General features: G+C 44.6%; 1 protein-coding gene across 1 annotated transcript in view; it reads right to left on the reverse strand.

Moving 5' to 3' along the window:
- LOC106595924 (serine/threonine-protein kinase ULK4) overlaps positions 1 to 22,705 on the reverse strand; it is a 185,734-nt gene that overhangs the window by 47,185 nt on the left and 115,844 nt on the right. Inside the window, exons 33-34 of the mRNA XM_045697923.1 lie at positions 20,787 to 20,953; positions 2,719 to 2,811 (exon numbers count right to left, since the gene is read on the reverse strand). Coding sequence (XP_045553879.1) covers positions 2,719 to 2,811; positions 20,787 to 20,953 — 260 coding nt within the window. The remainder of the gene's footprint in view (positions 1 to 2,718; positions 2,812 to 20,786; positions 20,954 to 22,705) is intronic.

Consider the following 22,705-nt stretch of genomic DNA (forward strand, 5'->3'; position numbering starts at 1 on the left):
AGGCTCTTTAGTCTCACTGTGCAGTCTTGTGCTGATAGTATTGTTCAGATGCCAATACCAAGTCAAAACAGACAAGAGTTAACACCTGTTCAGCAGGCTTTACATCAATATCCTGTTTACTCAACAGTGGTAGTAGATGCATCTAAAGAAGGATAAGAAATAACATGCAATGAATCCAATGCATGAAATCAAAGCTATTAAAGTGGGCTGAAAGAGGAGAGGGGAGCAACTAGTGGACTGACGTGTGGCAGTGCTGCCCTCTAATACTGCCCTCGGAGTTCTGCTGCCCTCAGAGTACTGCTGCTGCTGCCCTCAGAGTACTGCTGCTGCTGCCCTCAGAGTACTGCTGCTGCTGCCCTCAGAGTGCTGCTGCTGCTGTCCTCAGAGTACTGCTGCTGCTGTCCTCAGAGTGCTGCTGCTGTCCTCAGAGTGCTGCTGCTGCTGTCCTCAGAGTGCTGCTGCTGCCCTCAGAATGCTGCTGCTCTCAGAATGCTGCTGCTCTCAGAATGCTGCTGCTCTCAGAGTACTGCTGCTGCCCTCATCATGACATAACATACTTCCCCTCCCCTAAACAAATGTATTCATTTACTCACTCACTCACACATGTACGCACACAGACGCAAACACACACAAACTCTCCCAGCCATACTCCAGTTCTTTGTCAGTGAGTAACATTGAGAGGGATCCTGAGGTGTATTTACTAGGACACCTGCCTGTGTTGTTGAAGTCTGCATTTAACATGTGTTCAATAAGGCCTCTCTCTGCCTCACAACACATAGGTCTTGATGCACTGTGCTGGTGAAGGGCTAGATTTATTCAGAAACATTCTTCATTATGCGGTGCAAATGTACATTTACAGCTGCTGTAAAATTGCATATTATCAGGCACAGAGTTTGGGAGCTCATGCTAAATTGTATGTATTTGCATAAATTCCCATAAAATCCTTTGCTATCGCTGTAAAAAGAGGCAGGGTTATATCAGCAGTATAACACTGATTAGAGGTTTGGTTGTCTCCTTCCATGGCTGTTTTTAGTGTGCAATCTGTTTGTGACAGACCACAAGTGGAGGCCACCGAGAGAGCATGTTGTGACACACTCTGTTCAGCCCCCCCCCCCCCCCCATAATGACACAATATACTCCCCCTCCCCATAATAAATGTATTCATTTACACACACACAAACACACAAACAAAGCCCCAGTCAAACCTGTTCAGACAGAGGTTGGAGTGTGGTTCAACTGCAGGTCGCTGACTTCCAGGCAGGCACATTGTCATGCTCTCAGCTCACAGTTTTTATGCAGAAATATGTTGACACAAGGCTAGCAGTCTGGCTGCTGGTGTACTGAGTGGCGGTGGTGGTAGTGATTGTGGTGGAGGGAGGTGGGTGCAGCCAGCCAGGCAGGCAGAGGGCTGGTAGATTGAGTCACTCCCCTGCAGCTCAGAGGGACAGCTTGGCTGGGGCTGAGACTGGGGCTGTGGAGGTGGATGAAGCCTGGGCCTGGGTACAGGCTGTCTGCGTGTGTGTGTGTCTGTGGCCAAGGGTAAACACAGAGTGGGCTCCATGCAGCACCACGGGGCGTGCTGGCATAAAGCGTTTAAAAGGCCCTCCCAGTGGGTCTGTTCTCCTATGCCATCTGTGTGATTTACATGGCCAGAGGGGAGGCTTGCAGAGTGTTCCTATGTGTGTGTGTGTTCACTCAGTTCACTCACTCAGAAATACCAACTGAGACTATGGTGGACCAGAGGTACTCTAGGGGGATGCAATACGGTGTGTGTGTACGTGTGTGTGTGTACGTGTGTGTGTGTGTGTACTCTTTGCTTTGTGTGTGTACTGTGTAGGAGTGTGGCGCTACCATGTGCAACAGATACAACTTGTCCACTGGAAGTCGTCAATCATTCAAGCCCCTGGTACTTTATGAAATTGAGTTACCTTCTCCTAACCTCAAGGCCAAAGTTAGCAGTGAATGAGAAATAATTTTGAGAAATACGAAGGCCAGCAAAAATCCCAAATGCTTTTTTTAAAAAGCCTATTTCACAGTGGAATGATGGGGCTAATAATACAATTAAGTATATAACGCAATATCTACCCAATAACCCCAACTCTTCATTTTAAAACTCAGGAGCCATCTTTCTCTGGCTCTGTCATCATTATTCATCAATCTATTTCTATAGATTCTCATATCACAGCACCAGCAGAAACCATTAAACCACAATGGGTTGTCCATTATTGATGATGCGTTCAGAATCCACTCAGTTTATGATGTTGTATCAGCAACAGGTCAAGTTTTCAGGGGCTTGGTCAAAAGGCATGACTGACAATGAAAATGTTGTTTAATATTTGAATGTTTCAAATGATTTATTTCAAGCTGACTATTTTATGTTTTATCATAAGACTAGCTACACTCAATTAGAATGGAAATGGATAAATCACATCAAAAATACACTGGGAATGGATCATTATTAATTCCTAACATATTTGCGTCATGTTGAATAATACTGGCAAAGATGGACCAGCATTTACATGGCAGTGGCTAGCAGTATCTTCCAAACCCCTTGATCTGAGGGCTTTATATACACTGTACTGTTTTTAAACTGTAATAATCACACATACAGTACTAACAGGCAGACAGACAGACAGACAGACAGACAGACAGACAGACAGACAGACAGACAGACAGACAGACAGACAGACAGACAGACAGACAGACAGCATGTCTTACCATCTGAATGAGCAGGGATGTGAGTTGTGTCAGAGGTTTGTTGATGAGCAGGAGGTCCTCTGCAGCCTGGGTCTCTCCCTGGGACTCAGCTCCCTGTAGTACGCACACACACAGAGAGAGAGAGATCAGTTGACTGCCTTCAGATCAGAACTGTTGATTGACAACACTATGTTATTGTTTTTCGTCTCAGCAGTAAAGAAAATGAGAAATCAATACTGTAGGAAAGAGGTAAAACAGAGACATAAGTGAAGGGTGTTGAGACAGACAGACAGACGGACAGACGGACAGGTGGACAGGCACACAGAGGAAGCACTGTGTTGAGCTAGGTTTCATCGCATCTGCTAAATAATGGCTGAGGTCTGAGATGAACCAAGTGCAAGTCTTGTCCTGGGTAGAACAGTATTACTAGTCCTGTTGGACAGCTGTAACAGTGTTGTTTAGGTTAGTACAGTAGAACAGTATTACTAGTCCTGTTGGACGGCTGTAACAGTGTTGTTCAGGTTAGTACAGTAGAACAGTATTACTAGTCCTGTTGGACGGCTGTAACAGTGTTGTTCAGGTTAGTACAGTAGAACAGTATTACTAGTCCTGTTGGACGGCTGTAACAGTGTTGTTTAGGTTAGTACAGTAGAACAGTATTACTAGTCCTGTTGGACAGCTGTAACAGTGTTGTTTAGGTTAGTACAGTAGAACAGTATTACTAGTCCTGTTAGACGGCTGTAACAGTGTTGTTTAGGTTAGTACAGTAGAACAGTATTACTAGTCCTGTTGGACAGCTGTAACAGTGTTGTTTAGGTTAGTACAGTAGAACAGTATTACTAGTCCTGTTGGACGGCTGTAGCAGTGCTGTTTAGGTTAGTACAGTAGAACAGTATTACTAGTCCTGTTGGACAGCTGTAACAGTGTTGTTTATGTTAGTACAGTAGAACAGTATTACTAGTTCTGTTGGACAGCTGTAACAGTGTTGTTTATGTTAGTACAGTAGAACAGTATTACTAGTCCTGTTGGACAGCTGTAACAGTGTTGTTTATGTTAGTACAGTAGAACAGTATTACTAGTCCTGTTGGACAGCTGTAACAGTGTTGTTCAGGTTAGTACAGTAGAACAGTATTACTAGTCCTGTTGGACGGCTGTAACAGTGTTGTTTAGGTTAGTACAGTAGAACAGTATTACTAGTCCTGTTAGACAGCTGTAACAGTGTTGTTTATGTTAGTACAGTAGAACAGTATTACTAGTCCTGTTGGACGGCTGTAGCAGTGTTGTTTAGGTTAGTACAGTAGAACAGTATTACTAGTCCTGTTGGACAGCTGTAACATTGTTGTTTAGGTTAGTACAGTAGAACAGTATTACTAGTCCTGTTGGACGGCTGTAGCAGTGTTGTTTATGTTAGTACAGTAGAACAGTATTACTAGTCCTGTTGGACAGCTGTAACAGTGTTGTTCAGGTTAGTACAGTAGAACAGTATTACTAGTCCTGTTAGACAGCTGTAACAGTGTTGTTTAGGTTAGTACAGTAGAACAGTATTACTAGTCCTGTTAGACAGCTGTAACAGTGCTGTTTAGGTTAGTACAGTAGAACAGTATTACTAGTCCTGTTGGACAGCTGTAGCAGTGTTGTTCAGGTTAGTACAGTAGAACAGTATTACTAGTCCTGTTGGACGGCTGTAACAGTGTTGTTTATGTTAGTACAGTAGAACAGTATTACTAGTCCTGTTGGACAGCTGTAACAGTGTTTATGTTAGTACAGTAGAACAGTATTACTAGTCCTGTTGGACAGCTGTAACAGTGTTGTTTAGGTTAGTACAGTAGAACAGTATTACTAGTCCTGTTGGACAGCTGTAACAGTGTTTATGTTAGTACAGTAGAACAGTATTACTTGTCCTGTTGGACGGCTGAAACAGTGTTGTTTATGTTAGTACAGTAGAACAGTATTACTAGTCCTGTTGGACAGCTGTAACAGTGTTTATGTTAGTACAGTAGAACAGTATTACTAGTCCTGTTGGACAGCTGTAACAGTGTTGTTTATGTTAGTACAGTAGAACAGTATTACTAGTCCTGTTGGACAGCTGTAACAGTGTTTATGTTAGTACAGTAGAACAGTATTACTTGTCCTGTTGGACGGCTGAAACAGTGTTGTTTATGTTAGTACAGTAGAACAGTATTACTAGTCCTGTTGGACAGCTGTAACAGTGTTGTTTAGGTTAGTACAGTAGAACAGTATTACTAGTCCTGTTGGACAGCTGTAACAGTGTTGTTTAGGTTAGTACAGTAGAACAGTATTACTAGTCCTGTTAGACAGCTGTAACAGTGTTGTTTAAGTTAGTACAGTAGAACAGTATTACTAGTCCTGTTGGACAGCTGTAACAGTGTTGTTTAGGTTAGTACAGTAGAACAGTATTACTAGTCCTGTTAGACAGCTGTAACAGTGTTGTTTATGTTAGTACAGTAGAACAGTATTACTAGTCCTGTTGGACGGCTGAAACAGTGTTGTTTATGTTAGTACAGTAGAACAGTATTACTAGTCCTGTTAGACAGCTGTAACAGTGTTGTTTAGGTTAGTACAGTAGAACAGTATTACTAGTCCTGTTGGACAGCTGTAACAGTGTTGTTTAGGTTAGTACAGTAGAACAGAATTACTAGTCCTGTTGGACGGCTGTAGCAGTGTTGTTTAGGTTAGTACAGTAGAACAGTATTACTAGTCCTGTTAGACAGCTGTAACAGTTGTCATGACGTTGGCCTGTGGGTAAGGTTTATGACCCCCCCGATAAATACCTTTCTCCCTTCCCCTCTCTTTCTGACCCTACTGAAGGACTTGAATAGCCTGTGTTAAATATAGAGAGTCTGGGAACATCAAACAAATGGGGAAAAGGAACCATATTTTGGTAATAAAACCAGTTGGAAATATGCTTGGGAACGTAATGAGTATGGATGTCAGTTCGGTTGTCATCTGAGACATTATGACTGATGACAGGACGATATAAACTGTACCTGAGAAAGTATACACCCTCTAGTTATCAGAGTAACATCTACAGAACTAAGCCAACCTCAGCGTGAGCTTTGGTGGCGAATGGTATGAACTTTGAGCTTATTCACTACAGAAGTGATACTTCCTAGCCGTTGAGTTAGCAGCGGCCGCTGTAGACGTGTGCTAGGAAAGGACGGACGACGGATCCAGTCTAACAGACAGACGAAGATACCACCACGTATCCAATTTACCACCAGAGACATTCTTCCGAGGATAGGAAGATCTGTTGGCCAACCCGGCCAGCATCTACGACCAATCTACCGAAGCGCAGCTCAGAGTAAATATTTATTGCATTTTCCTTTTCCAAATGTGCGGTAATTTAGAATGCATAAGATAATGTATTTACGATAGCATAGCTGCTGTTTCTTTGTTCCTAAGTCTTCCCGCTCTTTCATTCAAGCCCAACCCCCTTTCCTTTGTGTAACCAGCCATCATACAGGTTCCGTCCACCGGGACATTTTCTGTATGACATCATTTGTATTCTGTGTATTTGTAATTCTGTGTGATTAGTTTATTTAGTAAATAAATAATTAAACCCAATTTTGTATTGCTGATTCAACTTGTTAGCCAGGGTTCGTGAAGATAACCAAGAATTTACAACTTTCATTATGAGACTGAAAATAAGATGATTAAGATGACGGCTATCGATGTAAAAGATTACTAAGTATTTTAAGAGTTTATTCTGAAGATAACGGCTCTATAAACGTTCTTCCGTGGTGCCCCGACTTTCTAGTTAATTACATTTACATGATTAGCTTAATCAGGTAATATTAATTACAGAGAAAGGATTTTATAGAATAGCATGAAATATCACTTAATCTGGCATAGCCAAAGACACGACACAGTGTTGTTTATGTTAGTACAGTAGAACAGTATTACTAGTCCTGTTGGACAGCTGTAACAGTGTTGTTCAGGTTAGTACAGTAGAACAGTATTACTAGTCCTGTTGGACGGCTGTAACAGTGTTGTTTATGTTAGTACAGTAGAACAGTATTACTAGTCCTGTTGGACGGCTGTAGCAGTGTTGTTTATGTTAGTACAGTAGAACAGTATTACTAGTCCTGTTAGACAGCTGTAACAGTGTTGTTTATGTTAGTACAGTAGAACAGTATTACTAGTCCTGTTAGACAGCTGTAACAGTGTTGTTTATGTTAGTACAGTAGAACAGTATTACCAGTCCTGTTGGACAGCTGTAACAGTGTTGTTTAGGTTAGTTTCGTAGAACAGTATTACTAGTCCTGTTAGACAGCTGTAACAGTGTTGTTTATGTTAGTACAGTAGAACAGTATTACTAGTCCTGTTAGACAGCTGTAACAGTGTTGTTTATGTTAGTACAGTAGAACAGTATTACTAGTCCTGTTGGACAGCTGTAACAGTGTTGTTTAGGTTAGTACAGTAGAACAGTATTACTAGTCCTGTTAGACAGCTGTAACAGTGTTGTTTAGGTTAGTACAGTAGAACAGTATTACTAGTCCTGTTGGACAGCTGTAACAGTGTTGTTTATGTTAGTACAGTAGAACAGTATTACTAGTCCTGTTGGACAGCTGTAACAGTGTTGTTTATGTTAGTACAGTAGAACAGTATTACTAGTCCTGTTGGACAGCTGTAACAGTGTTGTTTATGTTAGTACAGTAGAACAGTATTACTAGTCCTGTTGGACGGCTGTAGCAGTGTTGTTTATGTTAGTACAGTAGAACAGTATTACTAGTCCTGTTGGACAGCTGTAACAGTGTTGTTTAGGTTAGTACAGTAGAACAGTATTACTAGTCCTGTTGGACAGCTGTAACAGTGTTGTTTAGGTTAGTACAGTAGAACAGTATTACTAGTCCTGTTGGACGGCTGAAACAGTGTTGTTTATGTTAGTACAGTAGAACAGTATTACTAGTCCTGTTGGACAGCTGTAACAGTGTTTATGTTAGTACAGTAGAACAGTATTACTAGTCCTGTTGGACAGCTGTAACAGTGTTGTTTAGGTTAGTACAGTAGAACAGTATTACTAGTCCTGTTGGACAGCTGTAACAGTGTTTATGTTAGTACAGTAGAACAGTATTACTAGTCCTGTTGGACAGCTGTAACAGTGTTGTTTATGTTAGTACAGTAGAACAGTATTACTAGTCCTGTTGGACAGCTGTAACAGTGTTGTTTAGGTTAGTACAGTAGAACAGTATTACTAGTCCTGTTAGACAGCTGTAACAGTGTTGTTTATGTTAGTACAGTAGAACAGTATTACTAGTCCTGTTGGACAGCTGTAACAGTGTTGTTTAGGTTAGTACAGTAGAACAGTATTACCAGTCCTGTTGGACAGCTGTAACAGTGTTGTTTATGTTAGTACAGTAGAACAGTATTACTAGTCCTGTTAGACAGCTGTAACAGTGTTGTTTATGTTAGTACAGTAGAACAGTATTACCAGTCCTGTTGGACAGCTGTAACAGTGTTGTTTATGTTAGTACAGTAGAACAGTATTACTAGTCCTGTTAGACAGCTGTAACAGTGTTGTTTATGTTAGTACAGTAGAACAGTATTACTAGTCCTGTTAGACAGCTGTAACAGTGTTGTTTAGGTTAGTACAGTAGAACAGTATTACTAGTCCTGTTGGACGGCTGTAGCAGTGTTGTTTATGTTAGTACAGTAGAACAGTATTACTAGTCCTGTTGGACGGCTGTAGCAGTGCTGTTTATGTTAGTACAGTAGAACAGTATTACTAGTCCTGTTGGACAGCTGTAACAGTGTTGTTTAGGTTAGTACAGTAGAACAGTATTACTAGTCCTGTTGGACGGCTGTAGCAGTGTTGTTTATGTTAGTACAGTAGAACAGTATTACCAGTCCTGTTGGACAGCTGTAACAGTGTTGTTTATGTTAGTACAGTAGAACAGTATTACTAGTCCTGTTGGACGGCTGTAGCAGTGCTGTTTATGTTAGTACAGTAGAACAGTATTACTAGTCCTGTTGGACAGCTGTAACAGTGTTGTTTAGGTTAGTACAGTAGAACAGTATTACTAGTCCTGTTGGACAGCTGTAACAGTGTTTATGTTAGTACAGTAGAACAGTATTACTAGTCCTGTTGGACAGCTGTAACAGTGTTGTTTAGGTTAGTTTCGTAGAACAGTATTACTAGTCCTGTTGGACAGCTGTAGCAGTGCTGTTTAGGTTAGTACAGTAGAACAGTATTACCAGTCCTGTTGGACAGCTGTAACAGTGTTGTTTATGTTAGTACAGTAGAACAGTATTACTAGTCCTGTTAGACAGCTGTAACAGTGTTGTTTAGGTTAGTACAGTAGAACAGTATTACCAGTCCTGTTGGACAGCTGTAACAGTGTTGTTTAGGTTAGTTTCGTAGAACAGTATTACTAGACCTGTTGGACAGCTGTAGCAGTGCTGTTTAGGTTAGTACAGTAGAACAGTATTACCAGTCCTGTTGGACAGCTGTACCACCACTAGTGTCACCCTTAACATATTCAAATCTTCATATCTCCTTTAAAACAAATGACTGGCCTTACAGCAGTCATTAAAAGCACCTCCAGGGAAGTAGATTTAATTTCTATGACAAACTGGCTGTTCCCTTTGGTGGATGGAAATAGACGTAGAACAAATAAAAATAAGACCAAACAAGTCATTTTCAAACTTCTGTTTTCTGCGCAAAACTCATTCTGCTGGTTGGTTGGGTTAGACTGAAAGGCATACTCTCCATCTGGTTCTCTTCTGGTTTCTCAACCCCTCCCTCTCCTCTCCCTACTTTTCTCTCTCCCTCCTCTCCTTTCCCCTCTGTCCTCTCCCTCCTCTCCTCTCACTCCCTCTTCTCTCTCTCGTTCCTTCTGAGGGACTGCTGGCTTATTTTAAGCAGGTTTTTCGGTCAGCACAAAACTTTGGGAAGGAAGATTGGCTGTCTGCAGTTAATGTGATTATTATTCCATGCTATTTTTTCAGCTCTTCTTCTTTTGCTTAATTGTGAAGCATGCTGAACTTTCTCGATTAACTTCCTCATCCATTTAAAATATTAATTCTGAGTGAATCTGAGAGAGAGAGAGAGAGAGAGAGAGAGAGAGAGAGAGAGAGAGAGAGAGAGAGAGAGAGAGAGAGAGAGAGAGAGAGAGAGAGAGAGAGACAACTTGAAGACGACACTGGCCACATATTCTTCCTTCCTTATCATTATTACCTAAATGAATTTGGTTTGTGCAGAAGCCCTTTTAATGAGCTTTGCATTTTTTCATTCCAGTGAGAGAATTGATTTCCATTATGTTATTCCCCTCTCCTCTCGTCTCCTCTGCTCTCCCAATGTCCGGGCTGCATAAATATGTATACCAGGAAGTTGAGGAAGGCTCTGTAGAGGACAACTAAAGCTAATGAGGGCCAGTGGGAGACAATGGAGTGTCCCTCGGGTGGGGGACCTTGTGGATCCTTAGTGTCTAAAAGATGAACTTCAATGGGATATATTTGCTTCCTACTGCTCATCCTACTGGAAATTGAGACGAGGCAAATATATAAAATACAGTGCATTCAGAAAGCATTCAGACCCCTTGACTTTTTCAACATTTTGTTATGTTACAGCATTAAATAGTTGTTTTCCCCTCCTCAATCTACATACAATGCCCCATAATGATGAAGCAAAAACAGGTTTTTATAAAATATATAAAAAATTCAAAAACAGAAATATCACATTTACATAAGTATTCAGACCTTTTACTCAGTACTTGTTGAAGCACCTCAAGTCTTCTTGGGTATGACGCTACAAGCTTGGCACAACTGTATTTGGGGAGTTGATCCCATTCTTCTCTGCAGATCCTCTCAAGTTCTGTCAGCTTAGGAAGGAGAGCGTCGCTGCACAGTTATTTTTTTGGTCTCTCCAGAGATGTTCGATCAGGTTCAAGTCCGGGCTCTGGCTGGGCCACTCAAGGTCATTCAGACACTGTGAAGCACGGTGATGAGGTGTGATGGTGCTTTGCTAGGACCAAAAGGCTCCTCAACAGCTTCTACCTCCAAGCCATAAGACTGCTGAACAACTCCTAAAATCGCCACCGGACAATTTACATTGACCCCTCCCTCCCTTTTGTACACTCACTGTTTGCTTGTTACCTATGCATAGTCACTTCGCCCCCACCTACATGTACAGATTACCTCAACTAGCCTGTAGCCCCGCACACTGACTCGGTACCGGTGCCCCCTGTATATAGCCTCGTTATTGTTATTGTGTTACTTTTATTATTACTTTTTATTTTAGTCTACTTCGTAAAAAGTATGTTCTTCTTGAACTGCACTGTTGGTTAAGGGCTTGTAAGTAAGCATTTCACGTTAAAGTCTACACTTGTTGTATTCGGTGCATGTGACAAATACAATTTGATTTGATTTGAAGTGCTGCATCAGATGACCTGGCCTCCACAATCACCCGACCTCAACCCAATTGAGATGGTTTGGGATAAGTTGGACCGCAGAGTGAAGGAAAACAGCCAACAAGTGCTCTGCATATGTGGGAACTCCTTCAAGATGGTTGGAAAAGCCTTCCAGGTGAAGCTGGTTGAGAGAATGCCAAGAGTGTGCAAAGCTGTCATCAAGGCAAAGGGTGGCTACTTTGAAGAACTTAAAATATATTTAGATTTGTTTAAGACTTTTTTGGTTACTACATGATTCCATGATGTGTTATTTCATAGTTTTGATGTCTTCACAATTATTTTACAATGTAGAAAATAGTAAAAATAAAAGAAAAACCCTTGAATGAGTAGGGGTCCCCGAACTTTTGACTGGTACTGTAAATTGTGGCAGACCAGGGGTTTAGGTCAAAACGTTTACACAGATCAGACACGGACAGAGTAGGATTAGCTCAGTTTCAAAGGTGTTTATTAAAATAAAAGTCCAAAAGAAAAGGTCTCCCCCAAGAGACCCTCTCCGGGATACCGTCTTCTGGGCTCTGGGTCTTGCTGTATCCTGTGGGGATCAAAAACTGAACTCCCTCCTGTTACCTCTGGTACCGTCCCCAACTATATGGGAGTCCTTTCCTCCCCTAGTGTCTCCCCTGTGTGCTGCCCTTCTGGCAGCTTTATGCGACTTGTACAGCTGGTGAGCAATCAGCCCTTGATTACTCACCAATCCCCAATCAGCCCCAATTAGTCCTGGCCGGAGAGCCCGTCGAGACCTGTCACGTCCAGCAGATGGAGCCATCGCCTCAATGTATACTCCATCTGTCACCAGGCATCGACGAGTCTCCCCCTGGTGGCTGACCTGCTGTACACCCCCCCCCCCCCCTTAGCTCTGTCGGGGAGGGGACTGTCATCGGTGCGACGTATGTCTCCCTTCTCGATAAGTCATTTGCTTTTCCATGCTTCGCCCCTGACCTGTGCACAACAGAAAAAGAGAAGCGTTGAAGGGACAAGAACCACCTGGTGACCCGATCGTTTGTGTCCTTTCCCCTGGCCATCCAGACCAGGGGAGCATGGTCCGTAACCAGGGTGAAGTGGGTACCTAACAGGTAATACTTGAGAGTGTCTAGTGCCCACTTCACCGCTAGACACTCTTTCTCAACAATAGAGTACTTTTTTTCTCTAGGTATCAACTTTCGGCTGATGTACATGATGGGGTGCTCCTCCCCATCGTGTATCTGGGACAGAACGGCCCCTAGTCCCGTATCACATGCATCCGTCTGGACCACCATCGGCACCTGGAAATCGGGGCGTTACGAGAATCGGATGGGAGACCAGCGCTTCTTTCAGGCGGCTGAATGCTGCTTCTGTCTCGTCTGTCCATTTCACTGTTTTCGGGAGGCGGGCCCTGGTTAGATCGGTGAGGGGGGAAGCTATAGCCGCAAAGTTGAGGATAAACCCAGGCTGCCAATGGTACCTGCCAATATCCTTTGGTCAGGTCAAGGGTGCTGATGTACCGGGCCTTTCCCAATCGGTCAATGAGCTCGTCCACCCTCGGCATGGGGTAGGCGTTGAACAAGCTTATGTCGTTCACACCCCGGAAATTATTACAGAAGCACAGGCTACCGTCCGGTTTGGGCACCAACACGATGAGGCTGCACCATGCACTGTGAGACTCTTCAACGACCCCCATCCTCAGCATAGCCTCCACTTCCTGTTTCACGGCCTTCCTTAGGGCCTCCAGAATCCGATATGGCATCTATCGTAGCGTTTCTCTGGGCCGGGTACGGATGTGGTGTTCAATGAGGGTCGTGCGGCCTGGCTTCTCGGAGAACACCGCCGTGTTCCAATCGACGAGCTCTCTGAGCTCTTGCTTCTGGGCTGGGTCGAGGTCCTCATTGCTCGAGTCCACCACTGGTACCGTTGGCGTCCTGGGTCTCGACCATAACACGGCAAGGCTGTCCTCTCATGCCACTTCTTCAACAGGTTCACGTGGTAAATCTGTTGGGGTTTCCGTCTCCCCGGCTGTCGTACGCGGTAATTGACAGGTCCCAGCTTCTCGATCACCTCGTATGGCCCGTGCCATGTTGCCAGGAACTTAATTTCGGCCGTGGGGATTAACCTGTTAGGGCTAGGGGGCAGCATTGACACGGCTGGATAAAAAACATACCCGATTTAATCTGGTTACCACTCCTACTCAGTAACTAGAATATGCATATACTTATTACATATGGATAGAAAACACCCTAAATTTTCTAAAACTGTTTGAATGGTGTCTGTGAGTATAACAGAACTCAAATGGCAGGTCAAAACCTGAGAGATTCCTTTACAGGAAGTGGCCTGTCTGACCATTTCTGGAACTTCTTTGCCATCTCTATCATTTACTAAGGATCTCTGCTCTAACGTGACACTTCCCACGTCTTCCATAGGCTCTCAGAGCCCGGGAAAAAACAGAATGTCGTCATTCCAGCCCCAGGCTGAAACACATTATCGCCTTTCTCAAGTGGCCCATCAAGAGACACTAGCTTATGCGCGTGACCCCGACCGCCCCCGCCTTTGGGATTTTTTTCCTCTGTTTGCCGAAAAGGAGATTCCCTGTCGGAATATTATCGCTTTTCTACGAGAAAAATGACGTAAAAATTGATTTTAAACAGCGGTTGACATGCTTCGACGTACGGCAATGGAATACTTTGAATTTTATTGTCAGGAATTGCGCCAAGCGCGTGACACTTCTTTACTATTTCGGATAGTGTCTGGAACGCATACGAACAAAACGCCGCTATTCGGATATAACGATGGATTATTTTGGACCAAACCAACATTTGTTATTGAAGTAGCTGTCCTGGGTGTGCATTCTGACGAAGACAACAAAAGGTAATGACATTTTTATAATAGTAAATATGATTATGGTGAGTGCTAAACTTGCCGGGTGTCTAAATAGCGAGCCCGTGATGCCTGGGCTATGTACTTAGAATATTGCAAAATGTGCTTTCACCAAAAAGCTATTTTAAAATCGGACATATCGAGTGCATAGAGGAGGTCTGTATCTATAATTCTTAAAATAATTGTTATGCTTTTTGTGAACGTTTATCGTGAGTAATTTAGTAAAATGTTAGCGAATTCCCCGGAAGTTTGCGGGGGTATGCTAGTTCTGAACGTCACATGCTAATGTAAAAAGCTGGTTTTTGATATAAATATGAACTTGATTGAACAAAACATGCATGTATTGTATAACATAATGTCCTAGGGTTGTCATCTGATGAAGATCATCAAAGGTGAGTGCTGCATTTAGCTGTCTTCTGGGTTTTGGTGACATTATATGCTGGCTTGAAAAATGGGTGTCTGATTATTTCTGGCTTGGTACTCTGCTGACATAATCTAATGTTTTGCTTTCGTTGTAAAGCCTTTTTGAAATCGGACAGTGTGGTTAGATTAACGAGAGTCTTATCTTTAAATGGCTGTAAAATAGTCATATGTTTGAGAAATTGAAGTAATAGGATTTTTAAGATTTTGAAAATCGCGCCACAGGCTGCAAGTGGCTGTTACGTAGGTGGGACGAATTCGTCCCGCCTAGCCTAGACAGGTTAAGACCAATACCCTGTATCCCACCTGGAATTCTCGGGGCTGGGCTCTCCAATTGTAGACCTGGGCTTGGGCGCATTGGGCCTTCTCCATATGTTCCTTCACGACTGGCCATATGGCTGTCATCCGCTCTCTCATCATCTCCACGTGCTCTACCACTCTGCGTAAGGGGGTCGGTTGGGCTTCCCACACCTCCTTGGCGAGGTCCAGTAGGCCTCGTGGCCTCATCCCGTAGAGGAGTTCGAAAGGGGAAAACCCAGTGGAGGACTGGGGTACTTCTCGGATTGAGAACATTAGGTGGGGTAGTAGCTGATCCCAGTTCTTCCCATCCTGCTCGATGACCTTCCGCAGCATTTGTTTGAGCGTTTTATTGAACCGCTCGACGAGCCCATCCGTCTGCGGGTGGAAGACGGAGGTCCGGATCCGCTTGATCTGCAGGAGAGCACACAAATCTTTCATTAGGCGGGACATAAACTCAGTACCTTGGTCTGTCAGGATCTCGTTCGGGATGCCCACCCGGCTAAAGTGGTGGAATAGCTCCCGGGCGATTCCCTTGGATACCGCCCATAGGGGAATGGCCTCAGGATACCGGGTGGCATAGTCCACTATTACCAGGATGTACCGGTGCTGTTTTTACCAGGGGTCCCACTATGTCCATGGCGATGCGTTCAAAGGGCACCCCGATGATCGGTAGGAGGACCAGTGGGTTTCGGAAGTGTGCCTTTGGGGCAGTCATTTGACACTCCGGGCAGCTACGACAGTAATCTTCCACGGCCCTCCTCATCCCGGGCCAGTGGAACCGGGCGGGGATCCGTTCCCAGGTCTTCTCCATTTCCAGGTGGGCCAGCTGAAGAACGGTTCCCACGAACCGTCGGGGCAGCAACAATACCTCTCAAAGTTCCCCCTGTTGGCGCGACACCTGATACAAAAGGTTATTCTTGATTTGGAAATGGGGGTATCGCCAGTCACTCACCCCCGGAAGTAGCTGTCCATCCACCGCTATCACTTGGGCTGTGGCGGCTTTCAAGTTTGGATCCTCCCACTGGACCTTCCTGAATTGTCCCCTCAGTTGGCCCCCAGGGGGTATCTCGACTGGCCCCTCGAAATCAAGGAGGGGGAGGCCGGGCTCTTCCTCCCGTGGTTCCCTAGGGGGGTCGGGTTCCGGCACCCACTCCGACTCCGGACCATAGATACAGGTTGATCAACCGTTTGCTTCCGGGCCGCACAGGCGATGGGTCGTCCTCGCTCTCGTCTTCGGCCGGCTCGTACCTTCTTCCTCAGCTTGTGCCCTCACAGGGCCGCGAACAGCGGACAATCTTGTCCCAGTAGGAGAGGTACCGGCAACTCTGTTAATGCACCCACCATCATCTGGCAGTTCCCTTGTGGCGTCACGATGTTGGCTCATACGGTTGGATACCGCTTTGTGTCCCCGTGAACACAGGAAATGGACATCTCCCTACCACGTTCGGTATACTGGTTCAGCAGGCCCGTGGTTACGAGGGTAACCATATATCCGGAGTCTAATAGAGCTTCCGTGCCATGTCCGTCAACCTTCACCAGGACCATGGGTGCAGTTGATTTGTGGTGTGCCCAACAGGAGGTGACGCAGTTCACTGCGTGACCCACCTCGCCTCCGGGGCTTGCTGATGGCATCAACTCCTCTCGAGCCAGGCAATTCCAGGCATTGTGCCCCCGGGCGCCACACTCAAAACACCTTCTTTGGTCTCCATCTACCTGGGGTCGTCGGAGGCGGGTCGGCCCTACCCCAGCCGTCTCTCCACGGGTTTGCGGTCTCTTGGCCCTGCCGACTGTCGGTTCGGGGTACACAGCAGTGGGGCTGTCCTTCCGACTCCTCGAACAGGTCACCGACTCGGCCCGGCTTCCACTCAGCAGGGCCTGAGTGTTTTGATGCGTATTCACTGCTTCCAGGAGGCCCTCCAAGGTCTGGGGCGTGCATAGACTCGCTGCCCTCTTCATGTCGTGGGGTAGTGCCCGTAGGACGCAATCCAGGACCACTTTGTCTAGGATGGAGAGGGTGGATACATCGGTTAGGAGCCACGCCCTGGTGACTCGCAGTAGGTCGCTCATCTGGGCTCGGGGGATACGTCGGCTATGAACCTCCAGTCGTGGAATAGTTGAGCCCGATGGGCCAGGCTGTACCCGTAGCGGCTGAGTATCTCCCCTTTGAGTCCGTCGTAGTTAGCCGCCTGTTCATCGTTCAGGTCCCAATAGGCCTTTTGGGCATTCCCAGAGAGGAACGGGGCCAGCAGACTGGCCCACTTCTGCCTTGGCCATCCTTCCCGTAGTGCTGTCCGTTCAAATGTACAGGTAGGTAGGTTTTGATGTCGTCATCTTCTGTTAGCTTGATTAAAAACTTGTTTGGATGTGATTCAGTAGACGCTCCTCCTTGTAGCTTCCTGATTTCCTCAACGAGGCGGACGTTTTGTAGCCACTGTTCCTCCAGCGTTCGTTCCTGAACCGCCTGTTGGGCTTGTTGGGCCCGAATGAACTGAGCTATCAACTCGTCCATGCTGATGCTGTGGAAACGTCAACTCAGAACTGACCACGTTATCAGAAAGCCTGCATTCTCCACCAATTCTGGCAGACCAGGGGGTTGGGTCAAAACGTTTACACAGATCAGACACGGACAGAGTAGGATTAGCTCAGTTTCAAAGGTGTTTATTAAAATAAAAGTCCAAAAGAAAAGAATAGGTCTCCCCCAAGAGACCCTCTCCGGGATACCGTCTTCTGGGCTCCGGGTCTTGCTGTATCCTGTGGGGATCAAAAACTGAACTCCCTACTGTTACCTCTGGTACCGTCCCCAACTATACGGGAGTCCTTTCCTCCCCCAGTCTCTCCCTTGTGTGCTGCCCTTCTGGCAGCTTTATGTGACTTGTACAGCTGGTGAGCAATCAGCCCTTGATTACTCACCAATCCCCAATCAGTCCCAATTAGTCCTGGCCGGAGAGCCCGTCGAGACCTGGCACGTCCAGCAGATGGAACCATCGCCTCGTGATGTATACTCCGTCTGTCACCAGGCCTTGACGAGTCTCCCCCTGGTGGCTGACCTGCTGTATGCCACAAAATATAGCTTCTTCCTCACTGTGAGTCACCTAGATGTGATAGGTGGACAATGAGTGCCTTACACACACTCAAGCCCTCCGCCAATGCAGGCACAGACACGTAGAATCAGGAATTCCCCAGGGCAGCTGGGGAATTACTTTTTCATTCTTTACTAATGACATGCCACTGGCTTTGAGTAAAGCCAGTGTGTCTATGTATGTGGATGACTCAGCATTATACACGTCAGCTACTACAGCGACTGAAATGATTGCAACACTTAACCTCTCTAGGAGAGGTGGGACGAAATCGTCCCACACTATTCAACAGCCAGTGAAAAATCAGAGCGCCAAATTCAAAGTTCTCAAACATAGGACTATTTTACACCATTTTATAGAAACACTTCTCCTGAATCGAACCACGTTGTCCGATTTCCAAAAGGCTTTACAGCGTAAGCAAAACATTTGATTATGTTAGGAGAGTACATAGACACAAATAATCAGACAGCCATTTTCCAAGCAAGCATATATGTCACATAAACCCAAACCACAGCTAAATGCAGCCCTAACCTTTGATGATCTTCATCAGATGACACTCCTAGGACATTATGTTATACAATACATGCATGTTTTGTTCAATCAAGTTCATATTTATATAAAAAAACAGCTTTTTACATTAGCATGTGATGTTCAGAACTAGCATACCCACCGAAAACCTCCGGTGAATTTACTAAATTACTCATGATAAACGTTGACAAAATACATAACAATTATTTGAAGAATTATAGATACAGAACTCCTTTATGCAATCGATATGTCCGATTTTAAAATAGCTTTTCGGGCGAAAGCACATTTTGCAATATTCTGAGTACATAGCTCGGCCATCACGGCTAGCTATTTTGACATCCGCCAACTTCGGGGTCACCTAAACTCAGAATTACTATTAGAAAAATTGGATTACCTTTGCTTTTCTTCATCAGAATGCACTCCCAGGACTTCTACTTCAACAACAAATGTTGTTTTGGTTCCAAATAATCCATAGTTCTATCCAAATACCTCCGTTTTGTTTGTGCGTTCAGGTCACTATCCGAAGGGTAACGCGCGAGCGCATTTCGTGACAAAAAAATTCAAAATATTCCATTACCGTACTTAGAAGCATGTCAAACGCTGTTTAAAATACATTTTTATGCTACTTTTCTCATAAAATAGCGATAATATTCCAACCGGGCATCTCCAGTCTCACTGTCCCCAGGCTGACCACTTACAAACTCTGCTCCTATACTTTGCCCAGAGACAGCAGACACCCCATTCCACTTTCTGGCGGCTTTAGAGAGCCAATGGAAGCCTTAGAAAGTGTCACGTTACAGCACAGATGCTGTAATGTCGATAGAGATGCAACAGAAGGACAACAAATTGTCAGACAGGGCACTTCCTGCATGGAATCCTCTCAGGTTTTGGCCTGCCATATGAGTTCTGTTATACTCACAGACACCATTCAAACAGTTTTAGAAACTTTAGAGTGTTTTTTATCCAAATCTACTAATTATATGCATATTCTAGTTTCTGGGCAGGAGTAGTAACCAGATTAAATCGGGTACGTTTTTTATCCGGCCGTGAAAATACTGCCCCCTATACCACAACAGGTTAACAAAGAGCTGCAGTTAGTTTCAGAATGGGTGGCAAGTAATAAGTTAATCCTAAATATTTCAAAAACTAAAAGCATTGTTTTTGGGACAAATCATTCACTAAACCTCAACTAAATCTTGTAATTAATAAGGTGGAAATTGAGCAAGTTGAGGTGGCTAAACTGCTTGGAGTAACCCTGGATTGTAAACTGTCATGGTCAAAACATATTGATACAACAGTAGCTAAGATGGGGAGAAGTCTGTCCATAATAAAGTGCTGCTCTGCCTTCTTAACAGCACTATCAACAAGGCAGGTCCTACAAGCCCTAGTTTTGTCTCACCTGGACTACTGTTCAGTCGTGTGGTCAGGTGCCACAAAGAAGGACTTAAGAAAATTACAATTGGCTCAGAACAGGGCAGCACGGCTGGCCCTTAAAAGTACATAGGGAGCTAACATTAACGATATGCATGTCAATCTCTCATGGCTCAAAGTGGAGGAGAGATTGACTTCATCACTACTTGTTTTTGTAAGAAGTGTTGACTAATGGGGATCCCTAATAAATAAAACACACACACACACACACACACACACACACACACACACACACACACACACACACACACACACACACACACACACACACACACACACACACACACACACACACACACACACACACACACACACACACACACACACACACACTTAACCTCACTTCACCAGCCTGTTCTAAAAGAGATTATGGATACAGGTAGGGTTGCATGATATGGGCAAAAAATCAAATTGCGATTTTCTTACCAAATATTGCGATTGTGATTTGACATGCGATATACACCAAAACCCTTGAGTGAACTGTTGGAATCATAGAAATAGAATGATTTATATTAAGACGCAAAGTGAAAAGCAGCATCGTTCTTGTTAGAAACAATCTGTTGACTGCAATGACCTAACAGAGCAGCATGCAAACATAGAACGACTCTAAGACGAAAGAGGAGGAGCTGCGCAAACATAGAACGACTCTAACAGGAAAGAGGAGGAGCTGTGCAAACATAGAACAACTAACAGGAAGGAGGAGGAGCTGTGCAAACATAGAACAACTAACAGGAAGGAGGAGGAGCTGTGCAAACATAGAACGACTCTAACAGGAAGGAGGAAGAGCTGTGCAAACAGAACGACTCTAACAGGAAGGAGGAGGAGCTGTGCTGCTTGAGTGACAGAGGGCGGAGCTTAGTATGTGTGGGAAGCAGCCCCAAGAGAAAGGGAGAGAGATGACAAACAGAGTAAACAATGAAAACAGACGTTACACGCGGCTGATTGGCGCTTCAAGGTATTGCATGCAATATGGATCTCTTGCGATATGGATATTGCACATGATTCCGATGTGAAGTGGAGTAATTGTGCAGCCCTAGATACTGTACGTTTAGCATACCTGGAGTGCAATGCGCACCACTATGGATGTGCTGGTCAGTACATTGTGCAGAGTGTCCAGTAGAGACAGCAGGAGATCATGGCTACTCTTCCTCCCAGGCCTCTCCTCTTTCTCCACGTACAGGACGGCTGCCTCACTGAAAACACTGCAGACCACCTCCACCAGACCTGAGTAAAACACAACACACACAGCATGAAGGATGACCAGACCTGAATAAAACACAACACACACACAGCATGAAGGATGACCAGACCTGAATAAAACACAGCACACAGCATGAAGGATGACCAGACCTGAATAAAACACAACACACACAGCATGAAGGATGACCAGACCTGAATAAAACACAACACACACAGCATGAAGGATGACCAGACCTGAGTAAAACACAACACACACAGCATGAAGGATGACCAGACCTGAGTAAAACACAACACACACAGCATGAAGGATGACCAGACCTGAGTAAAACACAACACACACAGCATGAAGGATGACCAGACCTGAGTAAAACACAACACACACAGCATGAAGGATGACCAGACCTGAATAAAACACAACACACACAGCATGAAGGATGACCAGACCTGAATAAAACACAACACACACAGCATGAAGGATGACCAGACCTGAATAAAACACAACACACACAGCATGAAGGATGACCAGACCTGAATAAAACACAACACACAGCATGAAGGATGACCAGACCTGAATTAAACACAACACACAGCATGAAGGATGACCAGACCTGAGTAAAACACAACACACAGCATGAAGGATGACCAGACCTGAATAAAACACAACACACAGCATGAAGGATGACCAGACCTGAATAAAACACAACACACACAGCATGAAGGATGACCAGACCTGAATAAAAAACAACACAGAGCATAAAGGATGACCAGACCTGAATAAAACACAACACACAGCATGAAGGATGACCAGACCTGAATTAAACACAACACACAGCATGAAGGATGACCAGACCTGAATAAAACACAACACACAGCATGAAGGATGACCAGACCTGAGTAAAACACAACACACACAGCATGAAGGATGACCAGACCTGAATAAAACAACACACACAGCATAAAGGATGACCAGACCTGAGTAAAACACAACACGCACAGCATGAAGGATGACCAGACCTGAATAAAACACAACACACACAGCATGAAGGATGACCAGACCTGAGTAAAACACAATACACACACAGCATGAAGGATGACCAGACCTGAGTAAAACACAACGCACAGCATGAAGGATGACCAGACCTGAGTAAAACACAACGCACAGCATGAAGGATGACCAGACCTGAATAAAACACAACACACACAGCATGAAGGATGACCAGACCTGAATAAAACAACACACACAGCATAAAGGATGACCAGACCTGAGTAAAACACAACACGCACAGCATGAAGGATGACCAGACCTGAATAAAACAACACACAGCATGAAGGATGACCAGACTTGAATAAAACACAACACACACAGCATGAAGGATGACCAGACCTGAATAAAACACAACACACAGCATGAAGGATGACCAGACCTGAATTAAACACAACACACAGCATGAAGGATGACCAGACCTGAGTAAAACACAACACACAGCATGAAGGATGACCAGACCTAAATAAAACACAACACACACAGCATGAAGGATGACCAGACCTGAATAAAACAACACACACAGCATAAAGGATGACCAGACCTGAGTAAAACACAACACGCACAGCATGAAGGATGACCAGACCTGAATAAAACACAACACACAGCATGAAGGATGACCAGACCTGAATAAAACACAACACACACAGCATGAAGGTTGACCAGACCTGAGTAAAACACAACACACACAGCATGAAGGATGACCAGACCTGAGTAAAACACAATACACACAC

Source organism: Salmo salar, chromosome ssa02 (assembly GCF_905237065.1).
Source record: "Salmo salar chromosome ssa02, Ssal_v3.1, whole genome shotgun sequence".
In the NCBI taxonomy this organism is placed as follows: domain Eukaryota; kingdom Metazoa; phylum Chordata; class Actinopteri; order Salmoniformes; family Salmonidae; genus Salmo; species Salmo salar.